Source organism: Aphelocoma coerulescens, chromosome 13 (assembly GCF_041296385.1).
Source record: "Aphelocoma coerulescens isolate FSJ_1873_10779 chromosome 13, UR_Acoe_1.0, whole genome shotgun sequence".
Classification (NCBI taxonomy): Eukaryota; Metazoa; Chordata; class Aves; order Passeriformes; family Corvidae; genus Aphelocoma; species Aphelocoma coerulescens.
The window spans coordinates 16,042,557-16,068,826 of NC_091027.1; the positions used below are offsets into that span (position 1 = coordinate 16,042,557).

Here is a 26,270-nt window from a genome sequence, read left to right on the forward strand (position 1 = left end):
TGGGTTTTCCTGGTTTTTTTATTATTTTTCAGCAGGAATTTGCTAAGGATTTTTCTGTGCCATGTGCGTGTACAGCAGCTGATAGGGAATTCACAGGAGCTCGGTAACGTTCTTAGGTTTTGGTGTTTTTTGTTTTTTGTTTTTTTTTTTTTCTTTTTTAAAATACTTCCCCTCTGGAAAAACCCAAAGGCACGAAGTCCAAACCCCCAAAACAGGATGAAGAGCAGGGCAGAGCCTTCCCTGCCAGAGTGCATCCAGCCAGGGCTGCCTCCCCAAAACTTGTGCTGGTTGAGAATGGGGTTTTACTGAATAGGGTTTTACTGCTTTCCAGTAGGATTTTCCCTGGATGGCCCCGCTCCTGCTGGCCGTTGTTTCTAGTCCACTGTGCTTGATCCAAGCCCGGAAAAACAGGATTTCCCGGGGATGGCGTGGGATGGTGTGCTGGCCCCTCCAGCCTTACTGGGCTGAGTAGCACATGCTCCTCTCACCCTCAGCCTGAATTTGAGGGGGTCCGAACTTCCCAGAGTGGGGGGGACCTGCAGCTTCTCCTGCCCCAGTGACAGGCACCCCCTGGTCCTGCTGCTCAGCGCGGCCCTGGGTGATGATGTGGGGTGAGATGTGGGGGTGCACAGTGATGATGGGGTGAGCACCGAAGGAGGGACCAGAGTGGGGTGCAGCTGTGGGGCACAGGTTGCAGGTGCAGGCAGGAAGGTTTGGGTGCCAGGCTGGTGGCATGGCCTGGGGGGATTGGATGTGCTGTAGGGTTGGGGGACACACACGTCCACCTTTGTCCTCGAGGCGAGCAGGAGGAGGCGTGTGGGATTTGGGATGGGGAGAGAGCAGGCTGAGCACTTGGCGCCGTCTGGGACGGGGCTGGCGGGCGGCCCCCGCTGTGCCAGGGACGGCGGGCGGTGCCGCGGGGGGCTGCCAGCCGGGGATGCCTGTAAGTCCCCCCGGGCGCTCTGCTGGGGGAGCTGCTCTGGTCCCAGCAGCTCCATAAGCCCATTAAGAGCTCAGGGAGCCTTACACCTCGGGGGGCTGCAGCAGGGACTTGCACTGCTTCAGCTTAAACCCCTTGAGCTGAAGCGGGAGTGCTGCTGTGGGGACACGAGGATGCCCGTGGCCATCGTCTGCAGACACCCATCCTGAATCCCCAGCGTGGGTGCTGGCGGCTTCCCTTGGGACATGGAGTGCTGCAGCCCTGGCACCAGGATTTGGCTTTATTGCATTGTTAAAATGCATCATCAGGGTGAAAAAGTACATTTTTTGTCTGAAAAATCCTCAGAGGAGGATGTTCCCCCTCCGGGTGCTGTCGTTCAGCATCGCAGTGTGCAGGAGAAAAGTACAGGGAGGGCAGGTAGGTCCATCTGGGATGAGGATGGGGAAGCCACCCTGGTTGAGGGGAACCTGGTCAGGAATTGCTTGGGAATTTTTCTACCCTTAACCTAGATGTGCCTTATGTCAAAAGTGCCAGGAGCTATGATAGTAGGAAACCCCCTTCCCCCCCTCAGACAGGTCTTTGTGAAGCTCATGGGATGAAAACAGCTTTGTCAGAACACTGAGGGAGATGTTGTGGACAGTCCCTAGAATTCCAGCGGCTCATTCCAGACCCAAGGATGGGTTTCTTTTTGTTGAATCCATGGCCTACAAGTCCATATCCACTGGTGCTCCAGCTTGTTGAGGGATGGATTCTGTCGGCACTCCCTGACCCAGCTCATCCCCCAGCCCCTGCTCATCCCCCAGCCTTGCTCGGGCTTATCCTCCATGGATCATGCCACTGAGGGGAAGGTGTGGGACCCTCTGGCATGGGGAAGAGGGAGGAGGGATGGGATGGAGGAAGCTGGGGAAGCAGCAAGTGGAGGAGGATGTCCGTCATGGAAGCTGAGAGCAGGCAGTGGGAACCCATTGGATGGGGAGCCCTGTGCTCTGGAACTTCCCTCCCATACCTGGAGCTTGCCAGCGCTGTGGGAAGACCCATCTGGAAATGGGGATATGGATATTGGCTTTCAGAAGAGATGAAAACCCTGATGGGATCAAACCCTTCCCTGGTGAGGGAAGATGGTTCTCTTGCAAGGGAGGTCACCAATCTGGCAGGCAGGTCCTGGGAGCAGGCTGGGACTCCTGAACCCACCCTGGGCTTGCTGGAGAAGGGATGGGCCACCACATGTCAGGCATCAACTACATCCAACTTGCTCCTTGTCATTCCAGCTTGCCACCTGGGAAGTGAGGGAAGGAAGCATTGACATCTAGCTCCAGTTTGAGTGTAGCCCCTCAGAGCTTGGGGCCAGGAAGCAGCAGTGAGCCCAGACAGATGCTCACACCCTGCTATCAGTCCCCTCAGAGCACGTCTCCAGTGCGATAAGTTCTTTCCAGCTCCCACCAAGTAGTGTTTCCTTCATGCTTCAGCTTCCCCAGGCTCGGTCTTGTGGCCCTTCCCTATCTTCCTCGGTGTTGTGACAGCTTGTACATGGGTTTTTCCGTGGTTTCTCTCCTCACAGTCATAGAGTGAACCTCTCTGTTTCTTACTGTGAGTCCTGCAGCTCTTTCAGCTGAGGGTCCCTCCCATCCTGACTCATGCTGTGGCTGGTGGTGGTGATGGTGATCCCTTCCTCCTTCCCAGGACTCCAGCTCTGCTTTCCAACTGTCCTGGGCTTGGTTCTTTAAGATCTGCCAGCTTCCCCCGCCTCACTTGTGCTTTTTAAAAATTGCCATAGAACCAGAAAATACTTTGAGTTGGAAGAGAAATTAAAGACTATCTTGTTCCACCCCTTGCCATGGGTAGGGACACCTTTCACCAGACCAGGCTGCTCCAAGCCCTGTCCATCCTGGCCTTGAACACTTCCAGGGATGGGGCAGTCACAGCTGCTCTGGGCACCCTGTGCCACCCTCACAGGGAATTTCCCCCTAATACCTTATCTACCCCTGCCCTCGGTCAGTTTAAAACCCTCGTGCCTTGTCCTGTTACAACAGACCATGGTGAGAAGTCTCTATCCACCGTTCTTCCACACCCCCTTCATGTATGGAAAGGCCACAGTGGGGTCTCATGGCTGTGCAAGACCCCCAGGGACAATCTGAGTGTTCCACAGCAGTCCGAGTGCTTTCTGCAGCCAGACTGGTATCCAATCATCAAAGAAGCTGGGCCTTGGTACAACACCTCCCTGCCCTGCCACCCCATCACAGGCCTGACAGGTTTCTGGGAACAGTTTTCCAGGAACAGTTTCCCTAATAACTCCTGCCATCAGGTTGCCCAGGAGTGCTGTTTTTCTATCCTCTACTGCCATGAAAGGGAAGGAAGATGCCTTTCATTTCAGGCTGATTCTTGAAGAAGCGTTAAGAACTAAGAAGGATACCCAAGAGGAATCTCTGAAGGAGAGCTTGGCTTGGGTCAGTCCCTATGTGCCCTCTGGCCTCAGGTGTGTTTGCTCACCTGAGAGCACGCTGTGTGTTGGGTGCAGGACACCCCAGCCGTGGTCCTTGTTGAAGGCAGACCTTGTGTCTGAGGACATTTGGTCACTGCTGATGCCAGTGCTGCAGTGTCCCCACCATCAGCCAGGACGGGGCACCCCTGGGGCTCCCTGGTCCCCAGGATGTGGTACAAACCCTCCCTGTGGCTCTGCTCCCCTGGAGGATGAGATGCTGGTTGCTCCCTGGGATCCAGCAGGTGCAGAAGGGAGGAGTATCAACTTCCTCTTGATCCCAGGATGCTCCAATTTGCCTGCTTGTTTGGGTGTTGCATTAACGTGGTTTCCTTGACTGCCCTTGCCCTTGAGTGTGCGGATGGCTTGGGAGATCTGCGTCTAATGATGTGACCATCCAACATGGAAAAGCCCAAGGAGGAAGAAAAGGCAGTGAGGGGTGCAGGTGACCTGAGGACCGGTGAAACCAGTGCCTGAGGTGTTCCCTAGGGCGAACCAAAATGGTGGAGCACCTGCCGAGCATCCCGGTCCTGGAGGTGTCGGCAGCAAGTGTCCCCATCCTCTGGCTCCCAATGGCCTGGGCAGCACCCTCCCCTCTGCCAGGGCTCCAGCACTGTCCTCTTGCTCAGCACCTTCTGGCCTGCTCATCTGTGCTGCCTGGAGTTGTCCTGGGCTCTCTGGTTCTGTCCCCAGTGCCTCCAGCAGGACCTGGCTTGCAGCAGGGCTCGGCCACCGGTGATGTCTCAGGGAGTGGGAAGCTCTCAGGGCACACAGGAGCGAGCTCAGGCAAGTGTTTGTGTCTGAGCTAGAGAGCACCAGGGTTTGCTCTGTGTTATTCTGGATCTAAAAGGAAAAAAAAAAGAGATTGCTCTTTCCCAGTTCCTGCATTTCCTGAGAGCAGCCTAGCTCCTAGCTTATCTTCAGACAGCCTCAGGGGTATTCCCTTGGAGTTTGGGAGTTTAATCAGGCATTGCTGGGGCATGTGAACTCTGCGGCGAGTCGCCGTTCCCAGGGAGGGGAGCGCCTCTCGCAGATATTTGGGTTGGCGTGCCTGGGCTGGGGGCTGGGCGGGCTGGGAACGAGCTGCTGCTTTTCCTGGGGATGCAACCGGGAATGGCTGGGGGTGATGACCTCCCTCCCTGCCTGGGAGGATTGCGGGCAGGATGCTGTGGGCAGGGTGGGTTCCCCTGGACATCCCCGCAGCGGGGCTGCCTGGGCTTCGCTGTGCTCCTTTGGACCTTTCATCCCCTCCAGCCCTGCCTCTGCCACCTGCCTCTTTCCCTTCCAAACCCATGGATTTTCCTTGTAGCATCCTAGGCGAGAACTTCTGGTCCCCACCAGCCATCCTGATTATGACCTGGCACCCTTCTGGCCCCTCTGGCCATAACCCGACCCTGCTGCTCATTTTATTTTGGGTGCTTTTGAATTGGGCAGAGAATCAGGATTCCAGTGGAAATGCCCGATGCCGGGCTCTGCTTCACCGGTGGAATCGAGGGCTTTGTTGCTGGCTCTTTTGCAGGCAGTATTTCTTTTTTTGGGGGCTGGATATATTTCTGGCAAGTAAAATGACGGATGCTCTGTTTCGTTTCCAGTGGCAGCGTTTCAGATTCCTTGCTCCAGGGCAGGAGCCGAGCGAACTCCGATTCCAGAGCAGCTCTGGTACCTTGGCAGCTTAAAGGCCACGGGGTTTGCTTGAATGACAAGCAGTGCTGAGCGTGGGGAAAGCTTGGGAGAGGCAGTTTTGTGCTCATGCCTTCCATCTCTTGTAGGAGCGAGATCCCACGGAGTGGGGAGGCATCTTTGTACTGTCTTCCTGCTCTGCAGGCAACTGGGAGGTGGTGGAAAGACATGGAGAAGGATGGCGAGCCCTGCCTTGGGGGGATAATCCCTGCATCACTGCTGGGGAGATGGGAAGAAGCAAAGTCTTGAGGCATTTCTGTGTGTCTTCTCCCTAGGAACATCCTCTTGGATGCTCTTACCCCAGCTCTGCCCGTGCCTCCCCTTGTACCTGGCTCAGAAGGATAGAATCAAAGCACCAGGGGATGGTTGGGTTGGAAGGGACCTTAAAGATCAGCCAGTCCAACCCCTGCCATGGGCAGGGACACCTTCCACTACCCCAGGTTGCTCCAAGCCCCATCCAGCCTGGCCTTGGACACTTCCAGGGATGGAGCAGCCACAGCTTCTCTGGGCACTCTGTGCCAGGGCCTCTGTAGTGATCCAGGTGTGGATCCCAGGGGCTGGCTGAGCTGCACCCTGTGGTGCTGGTGGGCCCAAGCCACCAGGGGGGACAGGACCTGCCAGCAGGGCTGGCTGGCTGTTGGAATGCTGCAGTGCTGGGGGTGAGGTGTGAGGGATGGGCGTCCACATCCCGCAGGGTCAGGGCAGGTTGGGGATCTGTCTTCCTGAAGCTCCCTAGCTTTTTTTGGCTCGTCTGCATGGACCTAAGACACGTGTGGGTCTGCAGGCAGGGTTTGCCCATCCCTGACAGAGCTCCCCTGCACTTGGTTTTGGTGTCAGAGAGAAAACCCTGACTGCTTCCTGCCCCCCAAAACCTGTACCCCAAAACCTCTCAAGCCTCTCTGGCCCACTGGGCTTACTGGAAGCAACTCCCCTGGGCACCAGTGGGGATGGGATGGTGCCAGCCCCATCACTGTGGTGAGTTTTGGCTGTGCTCAGCAAGGCTGTGGGGCTGGGAGGAGACCAACTCGGACTCCCTGAGGGCTGTGGGGTGCCTCACTGCCCCCTCCCAAAGCTGAGCTGGTCTTCCCCCCCACCAAGCTCTGGCCAAGCAGCCTTCCTCTCTTTTCTCTTCTTCCTCCTATTTCCCTCCTGCCAGCGAGGCCAAGCAAAACGCGGTGCTGACCAAAAATAACAACCGCCGGCAGATCCAGACAATGGATAAACCCCCGGTGAGGGCGAGGGCGACCCGAATCCTCCCAGAGGAAGACGGGATTATTCGCCGTCCTCTTAGACATCTGTCAATAGCTGCCGTCTGCGGACCCGCTTTCCGACAAGGCCGGCGGCTTTCCGACGGGGCCGTCCCCTTCCTGCTGGGAAAAGTGGTTCTTCCAAAGCCGTTGCCTTCAGGAGCAGGGATTGTGGGCACTTGGGATCTCATCACTGAGCACCATAAGGTCCCCACCACCCATTAATGGCCAAACTCAAATGCACTGAGCTGGCTCTGGTGCTCCCAAGGGGTGACAGTGACACGGGGCTGGCATGGGTGCACCGGCCCGTCCCAGTGCCAGCTTTCCTGGGATCTGGAGCAGCCTCTCGGTTTGTGCTCTGCCACCATGGAGCTGCCTGGTGGGATGTGGAGGGATGAGGTTTTGAGAGAGCTGGGAGCACAGGGGGGCCTCTGCCGGCTGGAGCTGGTTTTGGAGATGGCACTGATGGATTTGGGCGCTGCTGGAGGTGGCACTTGGTGGTGGCACTAATGGATTTAGGCACAATTGGAGGTGACACTTGGAGGTGGCACATATAGATTGGAACACCACTGAAGGTGGCACTGATGGCTTTGGGGCTCTTTGCCATCCAGTATTCCCATGTGACTGTGCCTCCAACTTTTTCCCTTATTTTTAATTAACTTCCCTTCACTCAGCCCATGCTGATGGGTGTCTCCATGACCTGGCTGTCGGTCAGACCCTGAGTAACTGATGCTGTAATCGCCCCATCTGTTAACGGAGCGATTCACGTCTTAGCTTGGCCTGTGTGGGTCTCCCCAGGGCAAAGCCATCCTCAGCCCCCCAGCTCTTTGGGGGTCCTGCCAGGATGCCCGTTGTTGTTGGCATCTGCCACCGGGCAGTGCTTGCCCCTGCCCACCTGTCCCCAATGCCCTGGGGTCATTCTGCCTGGCCCCCTGAACCTCACAGCCCTGAATCACCTTGGGGACCTCACTTGGTGGACAAGAACACGGGGAGCTAGTTGGACCAAAGAGCTGGAGTCCCTCCAGGAAGGTCTGGGGGAGTTTTGCAGAGGACAGGAGGGGTTCTGCTGGGCTGGGATTGATGGCGCATCTCCGGGGCGATGCCAAGCCGGTGGGAGTGGGCGAGCGGCAGAGCCGTGCCACGGCGCGTGAATGTCAGATGCTGCTTGGCTGCGAGCTGGGCTCGTGCGAGAGCAGATCTGTTCAATCCCATTTGGAGAGGGGGGAGAGGCGGGGGGGGCTCTTCCCCAGGCTCAATCTGGTAGGTTTTAGTTACAGTCGTTTTAGGATTTGGGCAGCGAATTGGTGCAGCTTTGGCACAGGGGGGGATGTATGAGCACCCAGGCTGCCAAGCCTCCCTCATCCCCCGGAATTGGGGAAGGGGGGGACCATGCAGGTGGGTGCAGCCCCCGGGCTGAGCAGCATGGTAGTCACCCGGCTCTCTGGGCAGCAGCTGGACGAGCGGAGGAGGGGAGGAGGTGCCTGGCGTTGTCCGCAGGGCACCCGCAGCCCTGCAATGCTCGGGTGGACGCTTCAAATCGCGTTATCTCCATAACCGCCCGGCTCTGGCCGCTCCGAGTGGCAGCGGAGATAAGTGGATTTCCAGGGAGCGCCTGGTCGTCTGACATTTAAGACTCCTTAATCCGTAACCACCACCCCGCGGAGGCAGGACGCAGCCACATTTCCCAGCTGGGGCAGCCCCGGGCGCAGGTCGGTCCCTGTGGTGGTGGCTCCAGCTGTGCCAGGGCCACAGGGTGAGGTTCAAGGATGTGCACGGAGGCAGTGGTATCCCTGGGCATTTCCTTGTCCTCTCCACGATGATAACCTCCTTGGAAGTCCAGGGCACATTGGCAGCAGGCTCTGGGGTGTTGCCTGAGTCAGGCATCGGGGTGTGGCTGTGCCGGCAGATCGGGAAGCCTGCAGCAGCCATGGGGCTACATGGAAAAACATACCACCAGTGGGGAAAAAATATGCCCTCGCTGGATCCCTGGCATAGGGAGCCCACCTGGGGAGGTGGCATCACCTCCTGCCTGCTCCTTAGGATGTGGCATGGCCTCACCACGCTGTCCCTGAGGATGTGCCTGGCAGGACACATCCTGGCCCACCCTCTGTGTGTGTCCAGAGTTGCTCCTGAGGGGCATCACCGGGGCCGAGTGGCTGTCTGCAAAGAGGAGACGGGTGAAAGGCACTCTGTGCACCATGATGATTCGCCATCTGCTTCCAGGGCAAACTCCAGATGCTGGATTTAATCTTCCATAGCCTTTTTAATTCAGGAGTTGGCTTCTTAACATCCCCCAGTGCCACCTCGGCAGCAGAGACAAGCAGAGTGGCTGCCACGACTGGCCCTTCAAAGGATGTTCTGGAGCACGAGAGATGAACTGTGTCCGTGTGAGTTGCCCATCTGGCAACCTGTCATACCTCAACCCATCATACCTCTGGCTCTTTAACCTGCCCAGGGTGAGCCTGAGCATTCACAGCACTGTCCAAACCTCCCCCCAGGCCTGGGTGTCCTCTCTTGATGTCTGGAGAAAAGGTGGTGGGTGATGGTAACTTCCATGGCACATCCAGGAGCGGATCTTCTGGCTGGACCAGTTTTTGGGAGGATGAATGCAGAGAGCGGAGCTTGGGGGCTGTTGGGTTGACAGAGGTGATGGCTTGCAAATAACAGGCTTGTCTTTGCCTCAGGCACCTGGTTATCAGGCACCATGGATGGGTGTCCTGTAGGGATAATCAGCCTTTGGAGATCATGGATTGATTTCTCTCTTGGTTCACCTGCTGCTGGACATCTGGCTGGTGAGGCTGTGATGAGACATCACCGCCTGTTTCAGCTGACCTGTGTCACCTGGTGGAGGGAACAGCAGGTTCAACTGTGCTGTGGAAATGGGCACCTGGTACTGAGTCAGCTGTTGTGGTGCTGGGGTCAGAGCTGCTGTGAACTTTGTTCTGGTGGGGCTTGTTCTCCTGAGCCTTTGACCTGGGTTGCTGCTGGACCCTCTGGCTTGTGACAGTGCTGCAGGGCCGTGGTCCTGTTCTACCCACTGGGTGTCTCATCCCAGGATGTGTTGTTTCAGACACCAGGATGCCTCCAAGGTGTCTTGTCTCCCCACGCATCACTCCAACCACCCATGGTCCTGTGCTCCTGGCCATCTCAAGGTCCTGTCCTGGCCAGGGCAGCTGAGGAGCACAGGGACCACCTCCAGCCCCTCTTTGGAGCTGCAAGGGGAAGGTGCCTCCGGTTGCCGCCTCCCTTGACCTACATCTTTCCTGGGATGCCTTTGAGAGGGGCACATGCTGGTGGTGTCCATGGCACGGCCGAGTCCGTCCATCCGTCTGTCTGTCCATCCATCACCAGGGAGTGATGGTGGTGGGGAGGAGGTGGGGGCCATGCTGGGCGGGCGGCCACGCGGCGAGGGGGAGGAAGTGGGGACAAAAACGCGGCGGAGGGGACAATTGCAGCCTTTCTCCAGGCTGAAAAGACGCCGGGGTCCCTTCCGGCCTCGTCCTCCGTCTGCTGCGAGCGGACAAAGCCACCGCCCCCAGTGCCCACCCAGCGCCCAGGGATTAGAAAAAAGGCGAATTTTGATTTTCTCCTTTTGTTTCCGGAGCCCGGGAGCAGCTCGGCTTCAGCTTTGCTGCTTTCTTCTCCCTTTACGCCGTGTCTGTGCACGGCTGACCAACCGGCGGCTTTTCTGGGACAAGGGTGATTTATTTAAAATTAAAGGAAAGCAGAAGTTCTTTCTTGAAGAGGAGACTTTTTAGGTCGGCGGGAGCTGATGGCTTTCCAGCCATGCAGCGAAAACACAGGGGAGCCAGCTGGAATTTGCAGCTTGTCATTTTTTTAGGAGAAGCGAGGCTCCTCTCCTGCTCCCCTCTGACAGTGAATGGTGCCTGCAACTGGGGGGACTCTCAGTCCATTGGCTGGCAGGGGTTTTCTGGACCACCAGAGATGATCCTTTTGCAACCTTTATTTATTTTGGCATTGTCAGGACTATTGCAGAGCAGTCCCCTGTGTGCTGGGGTGCAGGGAGCCCTGGGGCAGAGTGAAGGGGGTGAGGAGTGGTGTGGTGCTGAGAGCTGGGGGAAGACCCAGGCAGAGGAGTATCCCATTTTTTCCCCCAGGACCATGGGTGAGCACAGTTGCCATGCCCCATCTGAGCATTCCAGGCTGGTGGGAGGCAGGTCTTTGGGGTGACCTATGGAAATCATAGAATCACAGGACTGTTTGGGTTTGAAGGGTCCTTAAAGACCATCTCATTCCACCCCCAGCCATGGGCAGGGACGTGTTCCACTAGACCAGGTTACTCCAAAGCCTGGAGTAACTGGGTAACCCTGCAACCCGGCCTTGAACATTTCCAGGGATGGGGCAGCCACAGCTTCTCTGAGCAACATGTTCCACGGGTGCCGTCCCTCACCCTGGGACCCCCTGGCTTTCGGACCCTGGACCTGGCAGGGGGTTGGTTGCAGGGGAGGAACAGCAAAGAGTTGGGAACCCCTGGGTGTGGGTTGGGGCCTCCCGACCTTGGTGGCGTCCCCTTGAACCCTGGCGTCCCTCCAGGCTGTTAAGCTGCCCCGTGCAAAGACCCGGGCGAGGGAGCCCATCACGTGCCCCTTAATGCCGTGGCTGGGACTAAGCACCTTCTGACAGGGACCCAGATGACGCTGCCCGGCGCCTTCCTCAAGAGATGGGGGCCGGAAAAGGGGCAGAAACGGGACGGGGGGGCCCTCGCTGTCTTTACGCGGGTCAATCATAAAGAAGGGATTAAGATCATTAATTCCTCCCCCCGCTGCAATTAACGACGGGGCTGGGCAGCGGCTGGCGAGGAGCAGCGGTATCTGCTGTGCTGGGTGGTCCCATGGTGTCAGGGCCGGGGATCCCCCCCTTTAATGCGAACTAGCCAGGCACCCCCAGCACCCCGGTCTGGGGTCCCTGGCGAGGACAGCGTGGGGACAGACCCGTCCCAGCTGGCACGGCCGCGGTGTCCGGCGCCTGCTGGCGCGGTGGCCCCGGGGGCTGGAGGGCAGCGCCGGGTGGCTGCAGATGGTGGGAGCCGGCGGAGGCAAAGCGGCGGCCGGGACAATGGTGGGATTGTGCGGTGGCGCCGCTGGCACAGCTCGGCACGGCTCGGCACGGCTCGGCGCCGCACCCCGTGCCAACAGCGGGCACTGCCTTGCGCCGCTGGGGCTGAGCGCGGCCACGGCGCCGTGCCCGGCGTCTCTGTGGGTGCGGGGAGCTGCCTCGTGTGGGCTGGGGTGGCCCTGTCCCGCAGCCGCGGGTGCTCGGGGGGGCTGTGCCAGGCTGTGCAGCCATCGCCCCGGGGGGAGGGGGCTGTGAGCGGGGGCTCAGAGCTGCTGGCACCCGGTCCGCGTGGCGTGGTGGGACCAGCCAGGGAGGCCGGCCGGTATGTCTGGCTGCAGAAGAAGATGGGAACTGGTGGAAATGGTGACCACAGCGAGGCTTCAGCTGGTGTCCTCCCCACTTTGGCACACGGACCCCGCTGTGGGGGCTGTGGGGAGACCCATGCGGGCAGGACCCAGGTCTTTGCCAGGGCGATGCAGAGCATCTCCAGCAGTCGTGGCTGGAGACCACCCGTACCTCCCCGGCAGCCCCGCGGCACGGTGGCTCCGATGGCACAGGGCGAGTGGGCAGGGTGGCAAATCCCGGGCCGGTCTGGCCGGGCGCTTGGCTCCCCGCATGGCGCGGGGCGGGCGGAAGAGGCGCAGGGCCGCAGGAAAGGCGGCCGCGGGCAGGCGTGAGATAACACCACCGGGCGCTTTATCTCACATCCTCCCGTCCGGTGCTTTTCCTGCCGCGCTCCCCGCTCCGGCCCCAGCGCCCGTTGCTGTCGGCACTAAGGTGTGACCCGTCCTAAGGTCTCCAGGGACAGGTCCCCCACTTCCCTGGCAGAGGGGACGGGTGATTCAGCTGCATGGCAGCAGCTCGCCCATCCTCCCAGCACCCCGTGACCCCGTTGGGGTGCACCCCACCTCACCGCCGCCCAGCATCCCCCCGTCTGGCGTGGAGCGGGATGCTGGGGAAGGGCAGCCCGTCCTGCCGCCGCAGCCCTCCCTCCCCACGTGGCCTGGCGAGCTCCCGGCTGGAGCCCAAGCCCTGCATCGATCTGCGCTGCATCTTAAATCCCGCAGCAGCTGAAGCAAGCGGTTTTCAGCGCCAGGGCGGGGGGGTTTCTCCGTGGGCGAGCCGGCTCTGGCACCGGAGTGAGACACCGGGGCTGCTTCCGCGGTACCACGGTAGTTGGCACAAGGACCTTGCCCCCATCAGCATTTTAACGGCGATGCCCAAGCTCTGTCCGTGGGAAAGGGTCCTCCTGGGCTGTTGTAGGGTTCCTGGGGTTGCGCTGCAGAAGGGGATCCAAAGGGTGATGGATGAGCAGGAATCAGTATGGGGGTGCAGGGATGCCCCTTGCTTTGCTGCATCACCCCTGTGCAGGAGGGAGGGTCTCAGCAGAGCTCTCCACACATGGCCACATCCCTGTCTGGGCTCTGGAGAGGAGCGTGCCGGGATAGCCAGGATGGAGGGATGGGGTGGGCAAGGGGCCTCCTCCCAGTGCCACCCTCCCCCAGCTGCCGCCGGGGTGGGGACGCCGGGGTGGGGACGTAGGTTCCTGCTCCACTAAGCCCTGCAGCTTTTCTCCTCTAAAGCCTGATTACTTGGCGGTGCCTGTGTGCGTGCGTGCTCGGGAGGGAGGAGGAGGAGGAATTTCACAACAACAAGTGTTTGCAGCCACACTGGGCCCAGCTGCCCCGGAGTCGCCCCGGGGACAGCAGCATAGCATCCACTCCAGGAAGGCTCTTGCTGTCACTGCTGAGCCCATGGCTCTGCTGGAGCAGCCGGGCATGTGTGCTGGGCGTGCTGGGCATGGCAGGAGGTCAGCACTGGGGCTTGGAGGTGGATGCTGTGGCTCCCTGTGGGGTTGAAGGTGGGCACTGCAAGCTCGTGATGAGGCTTGGAAGTGGATGCTGCAGCTCTCTGTTTGGTTTGGAGATGGACGCTGCAGCCCTTGGTGGGGTTAGGAGGTGGATACCATGGCTGCCCATGAGATTTGGAAATGGATGTTGCCGCTCTTACAGGGATTTGGAGGTGAACACCATGGCTGCCCATGGGATTTGGAAGTGGATGCTGGAAGTGGCTCAGATTTGGATGCTGCAGCTCCCTGTGGGATTTGGGGTGAACACTGCAGCTGTTGGTAGGGTTTGGAGAAGGATGCTGTGGATCCCTGTGGGACTTGAAGGTGGACACTGCCACTCTCCATGTGGCTTCCTTCCCCTGCCCACTGCTGGCTCAGGGACAATGGTCCAAGAGGAGAAAGAGGAGGAGGAGGAGGAGGAGGAGGAGGAGGAGGAGGAGGAGGAAGGGCACAGCCTAGCCTGAGCTGGGTGAGCAGCATCCTTGGGATTGTGGGAGTTGGGGTGTTGCCTCCATGGCACTTGGCTTGGGCGACAAGGGTGGGAACCAGGCACCCCTTGCATGAGCCCGGGAGCATCCCGCTGGCGCCTGCCGTCCCATCCGGCATGGGGCCATACGCCGCTGGAGCGGAGCGGGAGATGAGCCCCGTGACTTCCCTGGAGCTGCTGTCCCTGAGGGAGGAGAGCTGGGCACAGAGAGTCTTTAAGCATCAGAGTGCCATTGCTACCAGGCCAGGACTTCCCCTGTGACCCCCCACTTCTGTCTGGATGGCGACCCTTTTAGAGAGCAGCGGAACGGATCTCCACTGAGGTCCGTTCCCTGGAGTTCCTTTGTTCGCGGCGCTGAGATTTTCATGGCAGGGGGAGGAAGAGCCGCTTTGAAAAGCCCGTTGGCTCTTGCCAGCGCTAACTCTCTTTTCTTTTCTCCTTCCAGAGCCGCGTGGTGTGTCCCAGAGCCGCAGAGTATGTCTGTGCACTGAGAGCACCCTGAGTCCTCCGCAGCCGGCGCGGGAGGAGACGCCCCGTTGATGCGCGGTCCCGTCTGAGCGTCCCCGGTGGCTGGCGGGCCGGTGCTACCAGAACGGCTTTGGGGGGTCTTTTGCTTTGGCATTGGGGGTGGGTTTTTGGGGTTTGTTTTTTTTTTTTTTTTTTGGTTTTTCGTCTTTTTTTTTTTTTTTCTTAAATTTTGGGGCTGGTTTTGTTGTTGTGCTCGGGGCACCATGTCAAATTCGGGCTCCCATCAAGACACTGGGAACAAGCCAGAGACGGAAAAAAATAACCAAGATGACTCTCAACCCCCCGTCAACTCCGAGAGGAGGAACAAAAGTGGAATAATAAGTGAACCTTTGAACAAAAGTCTTAAGAAGTCCCGTCCACTCTCCCACTATTCCACCTTTGGTAGCAGCAGCTCGGTAAGCGAACATTCAGAGAAAGGCAACCCCTTAGCTAATGGCAACGATGCGACTGTGGATAAAAGTCATTCTACCTCAAAGCACAAAAACATCTCTAGTATGCTGAGCAAATTAGACCGGATGTCGGAGCTCTCCTCAGAAGGACAGACCGCCCTCCAACAGTTTGCTCAGTCGACAGAAATGCTCAAAAGAGTGGTACAGGAGCATCTTCCTCTAACAAGCGAGCACGGGACTGGTATCTCTGACATGGAGGCAGTCTCAGCTGCAGAGACAATGAACGGCCCCTCTGATTTTCCTTACCTGGGGGCTTTTCCCATCAACCCAGGCCTTTTCATTATGACCCCTGCCGGCGTGTTTCTGGCAGAGAGCGCGCTCCATATGGCTGGCTTGGCAGAGTATCCCATGCAGAATGAGTTGGCATCTGCCATCAATTCGGGGAAAAAGAAACGGAAAAGATGCGGCATGTGCCCGCCCTGCCGAAGACGGATAAACTGCGAGCAGTGCAGCAGTTGTAGGAATCGCAAAACTGGCCACCAGATTTGCAAATTCCGAAAATGTGAAGAACTCAAAAAGAAGCCTTCTGCAGCACTGGAGGTAACCGGCCCCTCTCAGGCACCCTAACCCCTCCTCGGGCTGCGCTCCTGGGTTTGGATCTTGCCCTAGATAATAAAACACCTGGTACTTCTTACTTTTTTTATTTTTCCCTTTTCCATTAACAGCTCTCACCCTGAGATGTGTGCTCTGCCCAGTGCCCCCAGTCCCCACCCCCTGCTATGTACTGGGGTTGATTGGTGTGGGGAGGAGGTCTGGGGTCTCACCCTGGGGTCCCTGGGCATGCTGGACTTCACTGTCCCCTTTGCAAGCACAAGCAGCAGTGGGGCTCTGCTGGGGTTTTGGTGACAGCATCCCCTGTCCTCAGAGGGTGGCAGCTCCCTGAGCTGGGGAGCAGCATCTAACCCCAGAGGAGGGGGATGACTTTTTGGGGCAGAGCTTGGGGTAATTGGTGATGATGAAACCCGTGACCACAGTGCAGCCAAAGCCCAGCCCCTCAACTCACGCTGCTCTGAGCAGGAGCACAGCGGTCCCTGGTTTTGGGAGCAAACTGCTGCAGTGGAGTGCAGCATCCCCAGTGGAGTGGCTGTGCTGGGTGTCCCTGGGCCAGCATCCCTCTGGGGTGGTCAGGATGAGTCCATAAGGCAGCAGCCAGATTTCCCATGGCAGCAATGCTGCAGTCCCCACTGGCAGTGCTCCTGTTTCAGTACCTAACAGAGCCAGGAGCATCCCTGCTCCTGCTAGGGATGCCCAGGTGCCCTGGTGCGAGCCTCTGGATGGTGCTCAGGCTGTCACTGCCCTCCATGGCCTGCTTGTGAATGTCCTTGGCTTTGGAGGAGAGCCACTGGGTTGGGCTGCCACCTTATCAAATCCGCTGGGGAGCTGTGACATTCATGTGGGGACTACAGGGGAAGTCTGATGACTTGGGTTGTGTGGGCCTGAAACTCATTAGGGGCCATGGGCAGCTGCTGGTGGCATGGTGTGAGTGGGGCTGGGTGCCAGCAGGGCAGGGGTGTCCCATGGACACTCTGGTCTGGCAGAGCCTCCCTCTTCCTGCACACCCACGTGTTGTACTGACGCCAGGTTTGATTTTTCCGTGAGCTGATCCCAGTGTCAGCCATGCCAGTGTGCTTCCTCCTTCTGATGAGCACATCCCCATGGAGAGACAGCGGAGGCTAAAAAGTCACCTGGACATCAGCTGGATCGTGCATCCTGCCATGAGAGCTTTGCCCATCCTCTGGTGGTCCCAGTGCAACCAAAGCCTGCCGCTCCCTTAGCTACGTTCTACGTTTTTCAATTAGCATCAGCTCTGAATGAATACTGAAGGGGAAAAAAAATCTATTTGGGCGGTGGGGATGAGGAGAGGGGGACTGTGTCTTTCAAAAACCGCTGTATTGCTAAATTATATTCTTGTTCTAATTTGCTGAGTCAGTGATCTGGAAAAAGGGAGAAAGGGAAAAAAAAAGTTCATTTCTTCCAAAGAGTCCTAAAGCGGGTCAATAGACTTGGAGCTCGCAGCAGCCGGAGGAGTTGCTCCCTTCTCCCAGCACTGGGTCTGGGGGTGATAAATAGCACGAGGAGCCCATGGAATGGTCACCCCTGTGATGGGTTTCTCCATCTCATGACTGGCTGGGAAACTGAGGCCACTGAAATAGGGTTCTGCATCTGGTAGAGTTGGGCCTCACCAGAGATGAGTCCCCATCCCCCCTGGGCATGACCACAGGTGTGCTGAGGCCCAAGAGAGAGACCACTGTGCTGGTGGGATGGAAGCCTGGGCAGGTGTGGGTCACTCCAGGGCATCGCCATCCCCTTTTCATGACAGACCCTCCCCTCTCTCAGACCATCCGCTTGCCCCCTGTGTTGACCTCGGTAGGGTTGTACAAGATCATGGCTGGGACAGGGACACCATGACCCTGACTGATGTACCAGGTCACCTGGGTCAAAGCTGGGTTTTTAAACCTAACCCTGTGTCAACCAGCCTTGGCCAGACATTGGGCCATCTGTAGGGCAAGCACCAGCACCTATGCTGTGCTGGAGACCTGTCTGCAGAGGGCCAGGATGCAGAGTTCCATGGACTGCTGGTCCTGCTGGGGTGCCATCACACCGCTGTACTTGATACTGGGACAGAAGGGGCCATGCAGTGGCCCTTCATATGGGGCTGAAACATTCACGGGGCTTTGTGAAGCATCGTCCCTGTCTGTGGGGGGCAGTGCCATTGCCTGGGAGAAGGACAGTGACTGTCCTGCCACCCCTGTGCATCCAGAGGAACGTCCTCTGAGAGCCCTGACAGGGGCCGCAGCTGTGATTAAATGTTGATCTAAAATCAAGCAGAAAAAAAAAAATAGAATTAAACCTTTATGGCAGCATAAAAAACGGGCTAAATCCCTGAGCCGCCGTTAAGCTTTATCTGCACATCTACAGAGCCCGAAGAACCGGTCGCCGCTGGTGTCCCGCTGTGGTGGGGCTGCCTGGGGCTCTAAGACTGGTGAGGTTGGGTGTTGGGAGCAGGCAGCAGCACGTCCCTGCACTGACCAGGCTCCTCTGGGCTCTGCCAGCCCCAGCAACCCCGGCTGATGCCGTGGGGGCTGCTGGCCAGCCCTGCACAGGTCACCCTGGGCTTGTCTGCAGAGCTGTAGGTCACATGAAGGCCATGACTAGTTGGGGTTTGATTTGTCAGAGCTGTTCTTTATCCAGAGAAGCTGTACTGAAGAGCCTTGGTGCCCCAGATAGTGCCGGTGAGGGTCACTGTCACCCTCACATCAGCCTCACAGAGAGACTCTCGCCATGGAGGACAAGGGGTGAGAGATTTAAACTGAAAGAGGATAGATTTAGGTTGGACATAAGGTAGAAGTGTTTATGATGAGGGTGGTTGAGGCCCTGGCACAGGGTGCCCAGAGAAGCTGTGGCTGCCCCATCCCTGGAAGTGTCCAAGGGCAGGTTGGACGGGGCTTGGAGCAACTTGGGCTAGTGGAAGGTGTCCCTGCCCTTGGTAGGGGGTGGAATGAGATGATCTTTAAGGTCTTCTCTAAACCATTCTGTGAGTCTGTGATTGTGGGGATGAGGGGGATCTCTCCTGGGCATCCACATTAGAGCTGGCTGTCCATCTTCCTTGAATAATAAAGGAGCAGAGGTATTTGTCAGACATCTCCTTCCAAACCCATGAGGAGCCTGCTCTCCCCTCATTCTCCCTTGGGATGATGGATCTGGCTAGGCGGCCCTTGCTGGAGAGTCCACCTTGTTCTGCCCTGCTTGTTCTGCATTCAGTGCCTTGGGTAGGATCCAGTGGTCAGTGTGGTGTGCCCCAGGCCTGTGCATCGCTGGGCACAGGCACTTGTGCCTTCCCAGATGCCTGGTCACATGTCATAGATGCCTTGGGGAAGGGGTGATGCCTGCAGCTTGTGACTGCCCCAGCTCAATTTGCTCCCCGCCATGGGCTGTGAGCAGGAGCAGGTGGGATCTGCCAGCAGCCTGGTGGGCACCACCAGCTCTTGCTCATTCTGGCCTTTTGCCCCCCTTCCCTTGCCCAAGCCCTGTGTTTGGGTTCTGCCTGTGACAGGGAACATCCTCCTGGGGGGATGGGGGTGATGCTGCCCTGGTTTTTCATTGAGGCTTGGTAAGTGTCTTGATCCAAGAGAAGGACCCAATGAGATGTGGCTGAGTCCTGAGTGGAGTGAGGGACTGGAATGTGTCCGGTTTGACTCTTAGGATGCTACATGAGGTGTCCCAGACCTGCACAAGGGCTCAGTACTGTGCTCCCCCTTGCCCCATGGCAGCCAGTCTGCTGGCCCACGCCTGTCACTGCAGCCTGTGGCCTCTTTCCCATTGGTGTCCCCTGCTTGTTTGGAGACGTGGGACCTGAAGGGTCCTCTGAGGTGATTGTGTGGTGATCCTGTGGTCATCGTGTGTCTGGCTGGCACAGCTCAGCCTTGCTTGGGGGCTGTTGGCACTGACAGACGTTGTGGTCCTTGCATGCTCCACCCGTGTTCTCATGAATATTGCACAGGCTTTCCACCTCATCCAGCTGGGAAATGTCCCTGGTTCTCCTTCTGGAGGACCACAGTGCTTCCTGGAGGTGGCTTCAAAGAGATCTTGTCCATTGTTGGGCCCGTTGTTGGCCATGGGGTTGAGCCTCCTCCCTGTGAGGTGCTGAGAGGTACCTGGTGGTGCCCAGGGTTGCTCTGTTGGGGTCAAGATTGTTCCTTGAGGCTGGGGGTGATGTTTCCCATGTCCTGAGCAGCTCCTGCTCTGGTGTCCCCAAGCCTGTCCAGCTCATTCCCTGCCCCAGTCTCCATCCAAATGCGCTCCTAAACCCATCCCATGTGGTGGCTGGGCTCCTGTCCTCTGGGTGTCTGTCTGTCCGTCCATGGCAGGGACTGTGGGAGCTGGCAGTGAGGGGGGGGCTATGCTGGGCTGTGCCAGGCCATGCCAACTGCCCAGTGCCCAGCCATTGTGCTCACTACTGGACAGAGGGGAAGTTGGGGGCTGTGCCATTGTGCCAGCTGCAGCACGGGGACATGGGGACACAGGGATGTGGGAACAATGGCCGAGCGCTGCTGTGCTGGTGCCCAACCAGGGAGGGGGGCTGGCAGCAGGGGCTTCCTCCTGCTGACATTGTGGAAGTCTTGGGATGTACAGCTGCATCCAAGGGTGCTGAGCCTGGGCTGGATCCATCCCAAGGCTGGGGAGCGGGGTGCCAGGGTGGGGGTGAGGGGTGGGTGCCCAGCCCTGGTGCTGCACGCCTGTGCTGGACCCGACCTAACGCCTTGTCCCCTCTTCTTCTGTCCCCCTCCCTGTCTCTCTTCCTTTCCAGAAGGTGATGCTTCCTACAGGAGCCGCGTTCAGATGGTTCCAGTAGGAACGGGAATCCCAAAGCTCTGTCATCCAAGTGCAATGTCACTGCTTGCTTGTGTTGTCTCAGGCAAGGGATTTTTGGCTGAAATGAATGGATGCACCTGTGTCTCTTTAGAACCAAAAATATTTTCTCGCAAATCTCATTCCTGTTTTTATAATTTTTTTCTTCTTTTTTTTTTTTTTTTTGTGTTCGTTTTAACATCTTCGAGTCCTAGTCAGACATTTAACTGCTTTTCAAATAAAAAACAAAAAATAATTAAAAGAAAAAAACAATGGATCTGTAAAGTACCAAGACTTAATAGACAGAGTATGGACAATCAGTTTCTTTCTGTGTTTTGGTGTTGATGTTGTTTATGTGTGAAAGATGCAGTACTTGTGTAGGGAATGTAAATTTACAGTAACCTTTTAAAATCTAGTTACTAATAAGCACTACTGTAATTTAGCACAGTTGTTTAATTGCACCCTCATTTATACTTTTTATTTGATTCTTTCCCATCATACAATAGAGTGGATAGTTTCTAGAATGCCTCAACTTCATGTTTATAAATGAGAATATGTTTAAAGCGATGTAGTATCCCTTCTCCTCGCCATTCACCTCTGGAAGTTTAACCCACAAGAGGGTCGGTATAAAAGGTGGAAGAAAACAATTGCTACACAACTGGCGGAATTCAAAAAAAAGGAAAAAAAAGAGTAAAAAAAAGGCAAAAAAAAGGTCGTTGTTAGTTTATTAATATAGAACAAGAAACGCTGCGTACAGAAAATCCTCCTAATTGCAACGGTTTACTCCTAGAAGTAACTTTTGTAAACTTACAGAAGTTAAAATCAAAATAAAACAAATATTGCAGGACCTGTGCTGAAGCAGTTACGCAAAGTGACATTTCTCTTCTGTTCACCCCCCGTCTCTCCAGCTCTCTCTCCATCATTAAATTGAAATGCTGTTTGTAATGTTTTAGCGATCCAGGCTGTTTTTGTGAATAAAATGAATGCATGTTTTGTGTCATGATTTCCAGCTTGGTTATTTCTCTCCCACCCCTCTGTCCAGCCCTCCAGGCCCCCCAGCAGCAGTGGTGGCCCACGTGCCTTGGTCCTGCCGGCTGTGAGGGACCTCGCCAGTGACGATGCCGGAGCGTGGTGGGACCGTGTGATGAGCTGAGCTGGAGTCGCCCTGGCTGCTAAATCCCCATGGTTAATCCTGGCAGTGACTGGGCTGAGCCAGCCTCAGCTCCTCCCGGGGATATTTCCCAGCTTGACCTGCCTGGAGTTTTACCCAGCAGTGCCAGCACCATTTGTTTTGGTGACATAATATTAATGTGCCACGGAGAACTGCGGTGAGGCTCGTGTTGTTGGGACAAGTCTAAAATGAGCTCCCAAAGGTGAGTGGCTTCTGGATGGCTTTCCAGCCTGGCCTCATGTTGGTACTGGATCAGCAGGATGGGATGGAGGGGATATTGGATGGGCTCAGCCATGGACAAGCCATCAGGTTGCTGCCAGTGCTTGGGGTGCTGTGCTGGGAATCATGCCAGGCACGTGGGCTGGGAACATCCTACCAGTCCCCTGGAGGTTCTCCAGGTCATTCCAGCCTGGCAAGAGGTGGATCTAGCTGGACCCAGCAGTGCTGGCTCTGCCTTGCCGGGAGGAGGTAGCAAGAGCCTTTGTCCCCAGCTCCAGCCAGCATTTGGGCCAGCATCTGTTGGCCAGATGTGCACCCGGAGGAGGGGGGTGACGGCGGTGCGTGACGGCAGTGACCTGCTGGGATGGAGCAGAACGTCCTTGGGGAAAGCTGCCCCAAATGCCCTCTCCAGCAGCATCCCCCCGGGTGCCCCTGCAGCTCCGGGTGGTTGGGAGTCCAGGCCCAGGCACCCCGGTCACACCAGTGCCTGAACCCAGGGCTGTGTCTGGGAACGGCTGCAGCACATGGTGACAGTGGTGGAGCTGGGTCAGCGTGGCAAGGGACACAGCTCAAGGCCTGCAGGGACAGACAGACCCTGGTTGTGCCCCAGCAGGGCTCTGGTGTGTGGCATGCCTGGCTCTGCTCCGACCAGGCACTAGCAAGGGGCTGCTGGGAGCTGGTTCCCAATCCGTGTTGCTCGAACAGCCGAAATCACTTAGCAGGAATGTGGTGGGGGTGTGTTGGGAAAAAGGAGCCTGGCTGGTTTCTTTACAACTGTGGCTAAGGGTTGGGGCTGTGTGAAGGCACAGTCCTGGCACCCAGAGGGAGCCAGCCCCTACCCCATGCCGGGAGAGTCTCCTGGGGAGCAGCACACAGAGCCCCCTCCCCAGCCCTGATCCCCTGGGGAGCTGCATGGGGGGTGCTGCTTCATCCCACCCACAGCTGGGGCTGGGGACTGCTGGGAATGTCACCCTGGTCTGGCTGTGTCACTCACAACAGGGCTGGCACGGAGCAGTGCGTGGGGAAATGCCACCATGGCACAGCAAAGCCCGCTGTGCCACGCACTGGCAGGGACCATGGGCGTTAGCAGGGGAGACGGGCACTGGCAGGGGAGGAGAGTGACAGCAGGCGTGTGGGGCTGCCAGGGAGGACACAGACATTAGCACGGAACAAAGAGAGCAGGGGCTTCCCCATGCGGGAAAACAGGTTTGGGAGAAAAGAATCAGATGTGGGATTCAAACCCTGCCTGTGAGTGGGATGGGGTGGTGGGGAGGCGGGATATGGGGTGCTGGGTGCCCTCCACTCCACTTCCAGCTCACCTCCGCGCTGGGCTGCATCCGTGCCTCGCAGGTGTGTGTGTGGGAGGATGGCCCTGCGCTGGCCCGGAGCCTTGCCTAACGAGCAGGACCTCAGGCATCCCCCGAGGGTGAACCCATCCCCTCTTCCACGCTCACCCTCCGTCAGGCACGGCCCCTGTGCTGGGCTGTCCCCACAGCTGCTGCTGGGGAAGTGGCACCCAGGGCTGCTGTCCCCAGGGTGCCCGCTGGCAGCCAGGTGACACAGGGCGCATGGGATGATGATAACGAGCTCGGCACGGCACTGAGGGACAACCCTGGGCGCTACCACGAGGGCTGGCCTCGAGTCTCTCTTAATTAACATCCTCATTAAACAGAGTTAGCAGAAGGGCAACCAAACCTGCCTGTGGCGCTAGGGCGTGCTGTCACAGGGGCCACAGCCGTGTCCCCATCCCTGCTTGGCCTTGGTGGCATGGGAAGGTGCCAGCAAGCGATGTCAGGTGAGGCCAGACCCTGGTGTGGGGCTGGTCCAGCGGCGATGCCGGCGGTGTTTTCTATGTGGAGCGGCCTGGCTTGGAGAGGATGGATTCTGGGGTGAGCTGCAGCAGGAGATGGAACCTCCACAGTGGTCCCAGAGACACATCCTGTCCTGTCGCAGGGCCACCCCAGCACATCGCGGGGTGCCGGCCTCGGCCGCAGGGTGCCACCATTCCGTGTCCCCTGTGCTGGCTCTCAGCCTGGCGCGGGGGGCTGGCGGCCGCTCCGTCCCGCCGTCCCCCGGGCTGCAATTAGCAGGCTGACCCCGGGCTGACCTGCCCCCCCGGTGCGGGGATGGGGCAGGATGCAGGAAGCGCCGAACAAAATGTGCTTCAGCTGAGCCGGATGGCGGGTTCGCCGCGAGCGCCGCCGGCCAGGCGTGACCTGCCGGCCGCCAGCCTGCTCCCACTGCCAGGCCGGCCAGGACAGCGAGGGGACGGGGGCTTGGCAGGGGCGGCTGCGAGGACCTTGGTGGTGGGGTGGGAACCTCCATGAGCACTGAATCCTGGTTGCTGGGAGGGGACCCAGTTCACACTCACCGCTCCAAGGAGAGGTTGGGATGGTGGGATCTGGTCAGGTTTCCTTGGTAGGGACACATCACAGCCCAGGGGGCTGTGGGGCAAGGCAGCCCCGGTGCCGGGTGTTAGAGCCATCCAGCGTCTCCGGCATGGCTGGGCCATCAGTGGGTGCTCCCCAGCGTGTCCTGGGCTGAGCTGGGGTTTTGGCAGCCTCACAGCAGCCGGATGGGATCAGTGCAGGTCTCCCAGGGGTCCCCAGGCATGGGCAGCTGTGGGGGATGCTCACTGTCACACACCTGGCTTGGCTCTGGCTGGAGCCTAGGGCTGCTGGGACAGCTTGGTTGGGACCATTAATCTGAATAAGCCTCCCAAGTTCTGCTCCCTGCAGCTGGCCAGGTGACCTTCCCTGTGTCCCATATCATGGCAGCTGTCCAGGCCGATTTCCAGCCTTGGCTGAAGTTCCTCCAAAAGGCTGTGGAGTTTTCAAATTCAAGCGAAGGATGCCTCGTCTCTTTGCGCATTGTCCACTGGGAATGAGCTCTCTGTTGGCTTCTTCCCCATGAACTTCCCATGCTGAAGTGTGGGATAGGGGAGGAGGGTCCCACAAGGTCTGTTGTTGTCTCTGCACCAGAGCAAGAATGAAAGAGGCTTTTCTCAGGGAAGAGGAACCATGGGAGATCCTTTATCCATGATAAAGGCTTGACATCCACATCACTTCACCTCTGGGAATTCCAGAATTCCTGACCTACCACCACATGCTGAGATCTCCCCATGCCTGAGCTGGAGCTGGATGATGTTTACCCAGCAGCATCCTTGGAAAGAACTCCACAGGTGGAAGCTGACACCCATTCCTGCATCCCGCCAGCCCACCCTGGGATGAGCTGTGTCCCCAGCAAGGCAAAGCTGCGGCTCCAGCTGGCTGAGGGCCCTGGCTGGCCGCCCTGCTGCGGCTCTGCAGGAGGCTGGGGATGGCACTGCAGCCGTCACAGGGTGGCTTCTGCACAGAAACTGCCTGAGGTCCTCCTGCCCTGGGAACTGGAGCACCACCAGACCTGGCAACCTGCCTGCTGCCTCCATGGAGAAGCTGTCATGGTTTGTGGTCTCAGGTGCCCCCCTGCACCCCGCAGGGTGGATGACTGCTTGGGGTGTGCCAGCTGTTCTCTCATGAAGGAGGAGACCTCTTCCATGCCCAGCTCCTTCAGCCCCAGCAGAGAACGCAACACCCAGCACCCCACGGCTGCGGGCAGCAAGGACCATTTAGCCCGGCGGAGCCCTGGTATTCCTCCTTTCGATCAGGATCAATGCCTGATTATTTCTGATGAGCACGTCGGTGCTCCCCGAGCCGTGCTGCTCTCCCAGCCAGCGTCTGCTCGCTGCAAAGCCCACGCCAAGCCACGGCAACTCCCGCTTAATCGGGGGCTGGCTGCTGTGCCAAGGCCGGTTTCAGCACTGCGTCAAGATGTTTTAAGGCCAGAGCAGTCAGGATTTGTGAGAAATAGGTCGGCCTGTGACAGCAGAAGGAGGCTACTCAGTGCAAGACGCGGTGTTATCGGGCAGGGGAGGCAGCGGCTGGCGCGGCGCGAGCCTTCAGCCCTTGGGTGACGATGGGTGGATGACAGCGGCCGAGCAGGGGCTTAGCAGAGGTGACAGGTACCACCAGCCCGAGCTGGGGGTTTGCAGCCTGCAGCCTGCCTCGCTTTTGGCCAGCCATTGGTGCTGACAGCCCTGGTGAAGCATTGGACTGGGGAGCTGTGTCTCTCCCCACCGAGGTGCTGTGAGTGGATGTAGTGCTGGTGGGGGTGTCCAGATGGTACCACGGGTAGTGGGGACACAGGACCAGGCTGCCCTGTCCTTGTCCTCTCAGCCAGTCCTGCAGCTCCCCTTGCACCTCTGATCCAGGGCTGGAGGATGAGATGCCCATGGGGAAGGAAGGATGCCTTGCCCTCTCCTGCCTTGCCTCTGAGCCCCCTGGGCCGGCTTCTCCTGCAGCTGGCTTCTCCTGCAGCCCCTCTCTGTGAGCCCAAGCAAGCCTGGGGCAGCCCTATCAGGGATGGAGGAGCTGCTGGTCTGTGTCTTATTGGCAAACCCCTGAGCCAACAATGATTAGAGCAGGTTATACTAAACCCAGGAAGAGGACAGGAACAGGGCAAGCATGGATGAGACCTCCCAAGCCATTAAGATGGTCCTTCTGGTCCCACCTGCTTTCTGGCTTTGCCTGTTCTCCTCCTTCTGGTTGAAGAGAACAGTGACCAGGGTGTTCCACAAGGCCACCTCCTGCCACGAGGATTCCCTGTGGACAAGAAGACGACAGCAGGACAACCTCCCCCTCTCATCCCTGCACGTGACAGATCACAGCAACATGTTCCCCTGGCAGAGCCCTGGGTGACCCTGGGTTTCTCCATCTCCTCACCCACCCTTGCCACTGAGGTGTGACCTTCTTGTCTTGGGG

General features: G+C 58.1%; 1 protein-coding gene across 2 annotated transcripts in view; it reads left to right on the forward strand.

Moving 5' to 3' along the window:
* CXXC5 (CXXC finger protein 5) overlaps nucleotides 1-21,084 on the forward strand; it is a 36,517-nt gene extending 15,433 nt beyond the window's left edge. For both annotated transcript variants that reach the window (XM_069028966.1, XM_069028967.1), the window contains exons 2-3: nucleotides 14,201-15,272; nucleotides 20,041-21,084. In XM_069028966.1, the coding sequence (XP_068885067.1) occupies nucleotides 14,487-15,272; nucleotides 20,041-20,085 (831 nt within the window). In that variant the 5' untranslated portion in view covers nucleotides 14,201-14,486 and the 3' untranslated portion in view covers nucleotides 20,086-21,084. The remainder of the gene's footprint in view (nucleotides 1-14,200; nucleotides 15,273-20,040) is intronic.
* The last annotated feature ends 5,186 nt before the right edge of the window (nucleotides 21,085-26,270 follow it).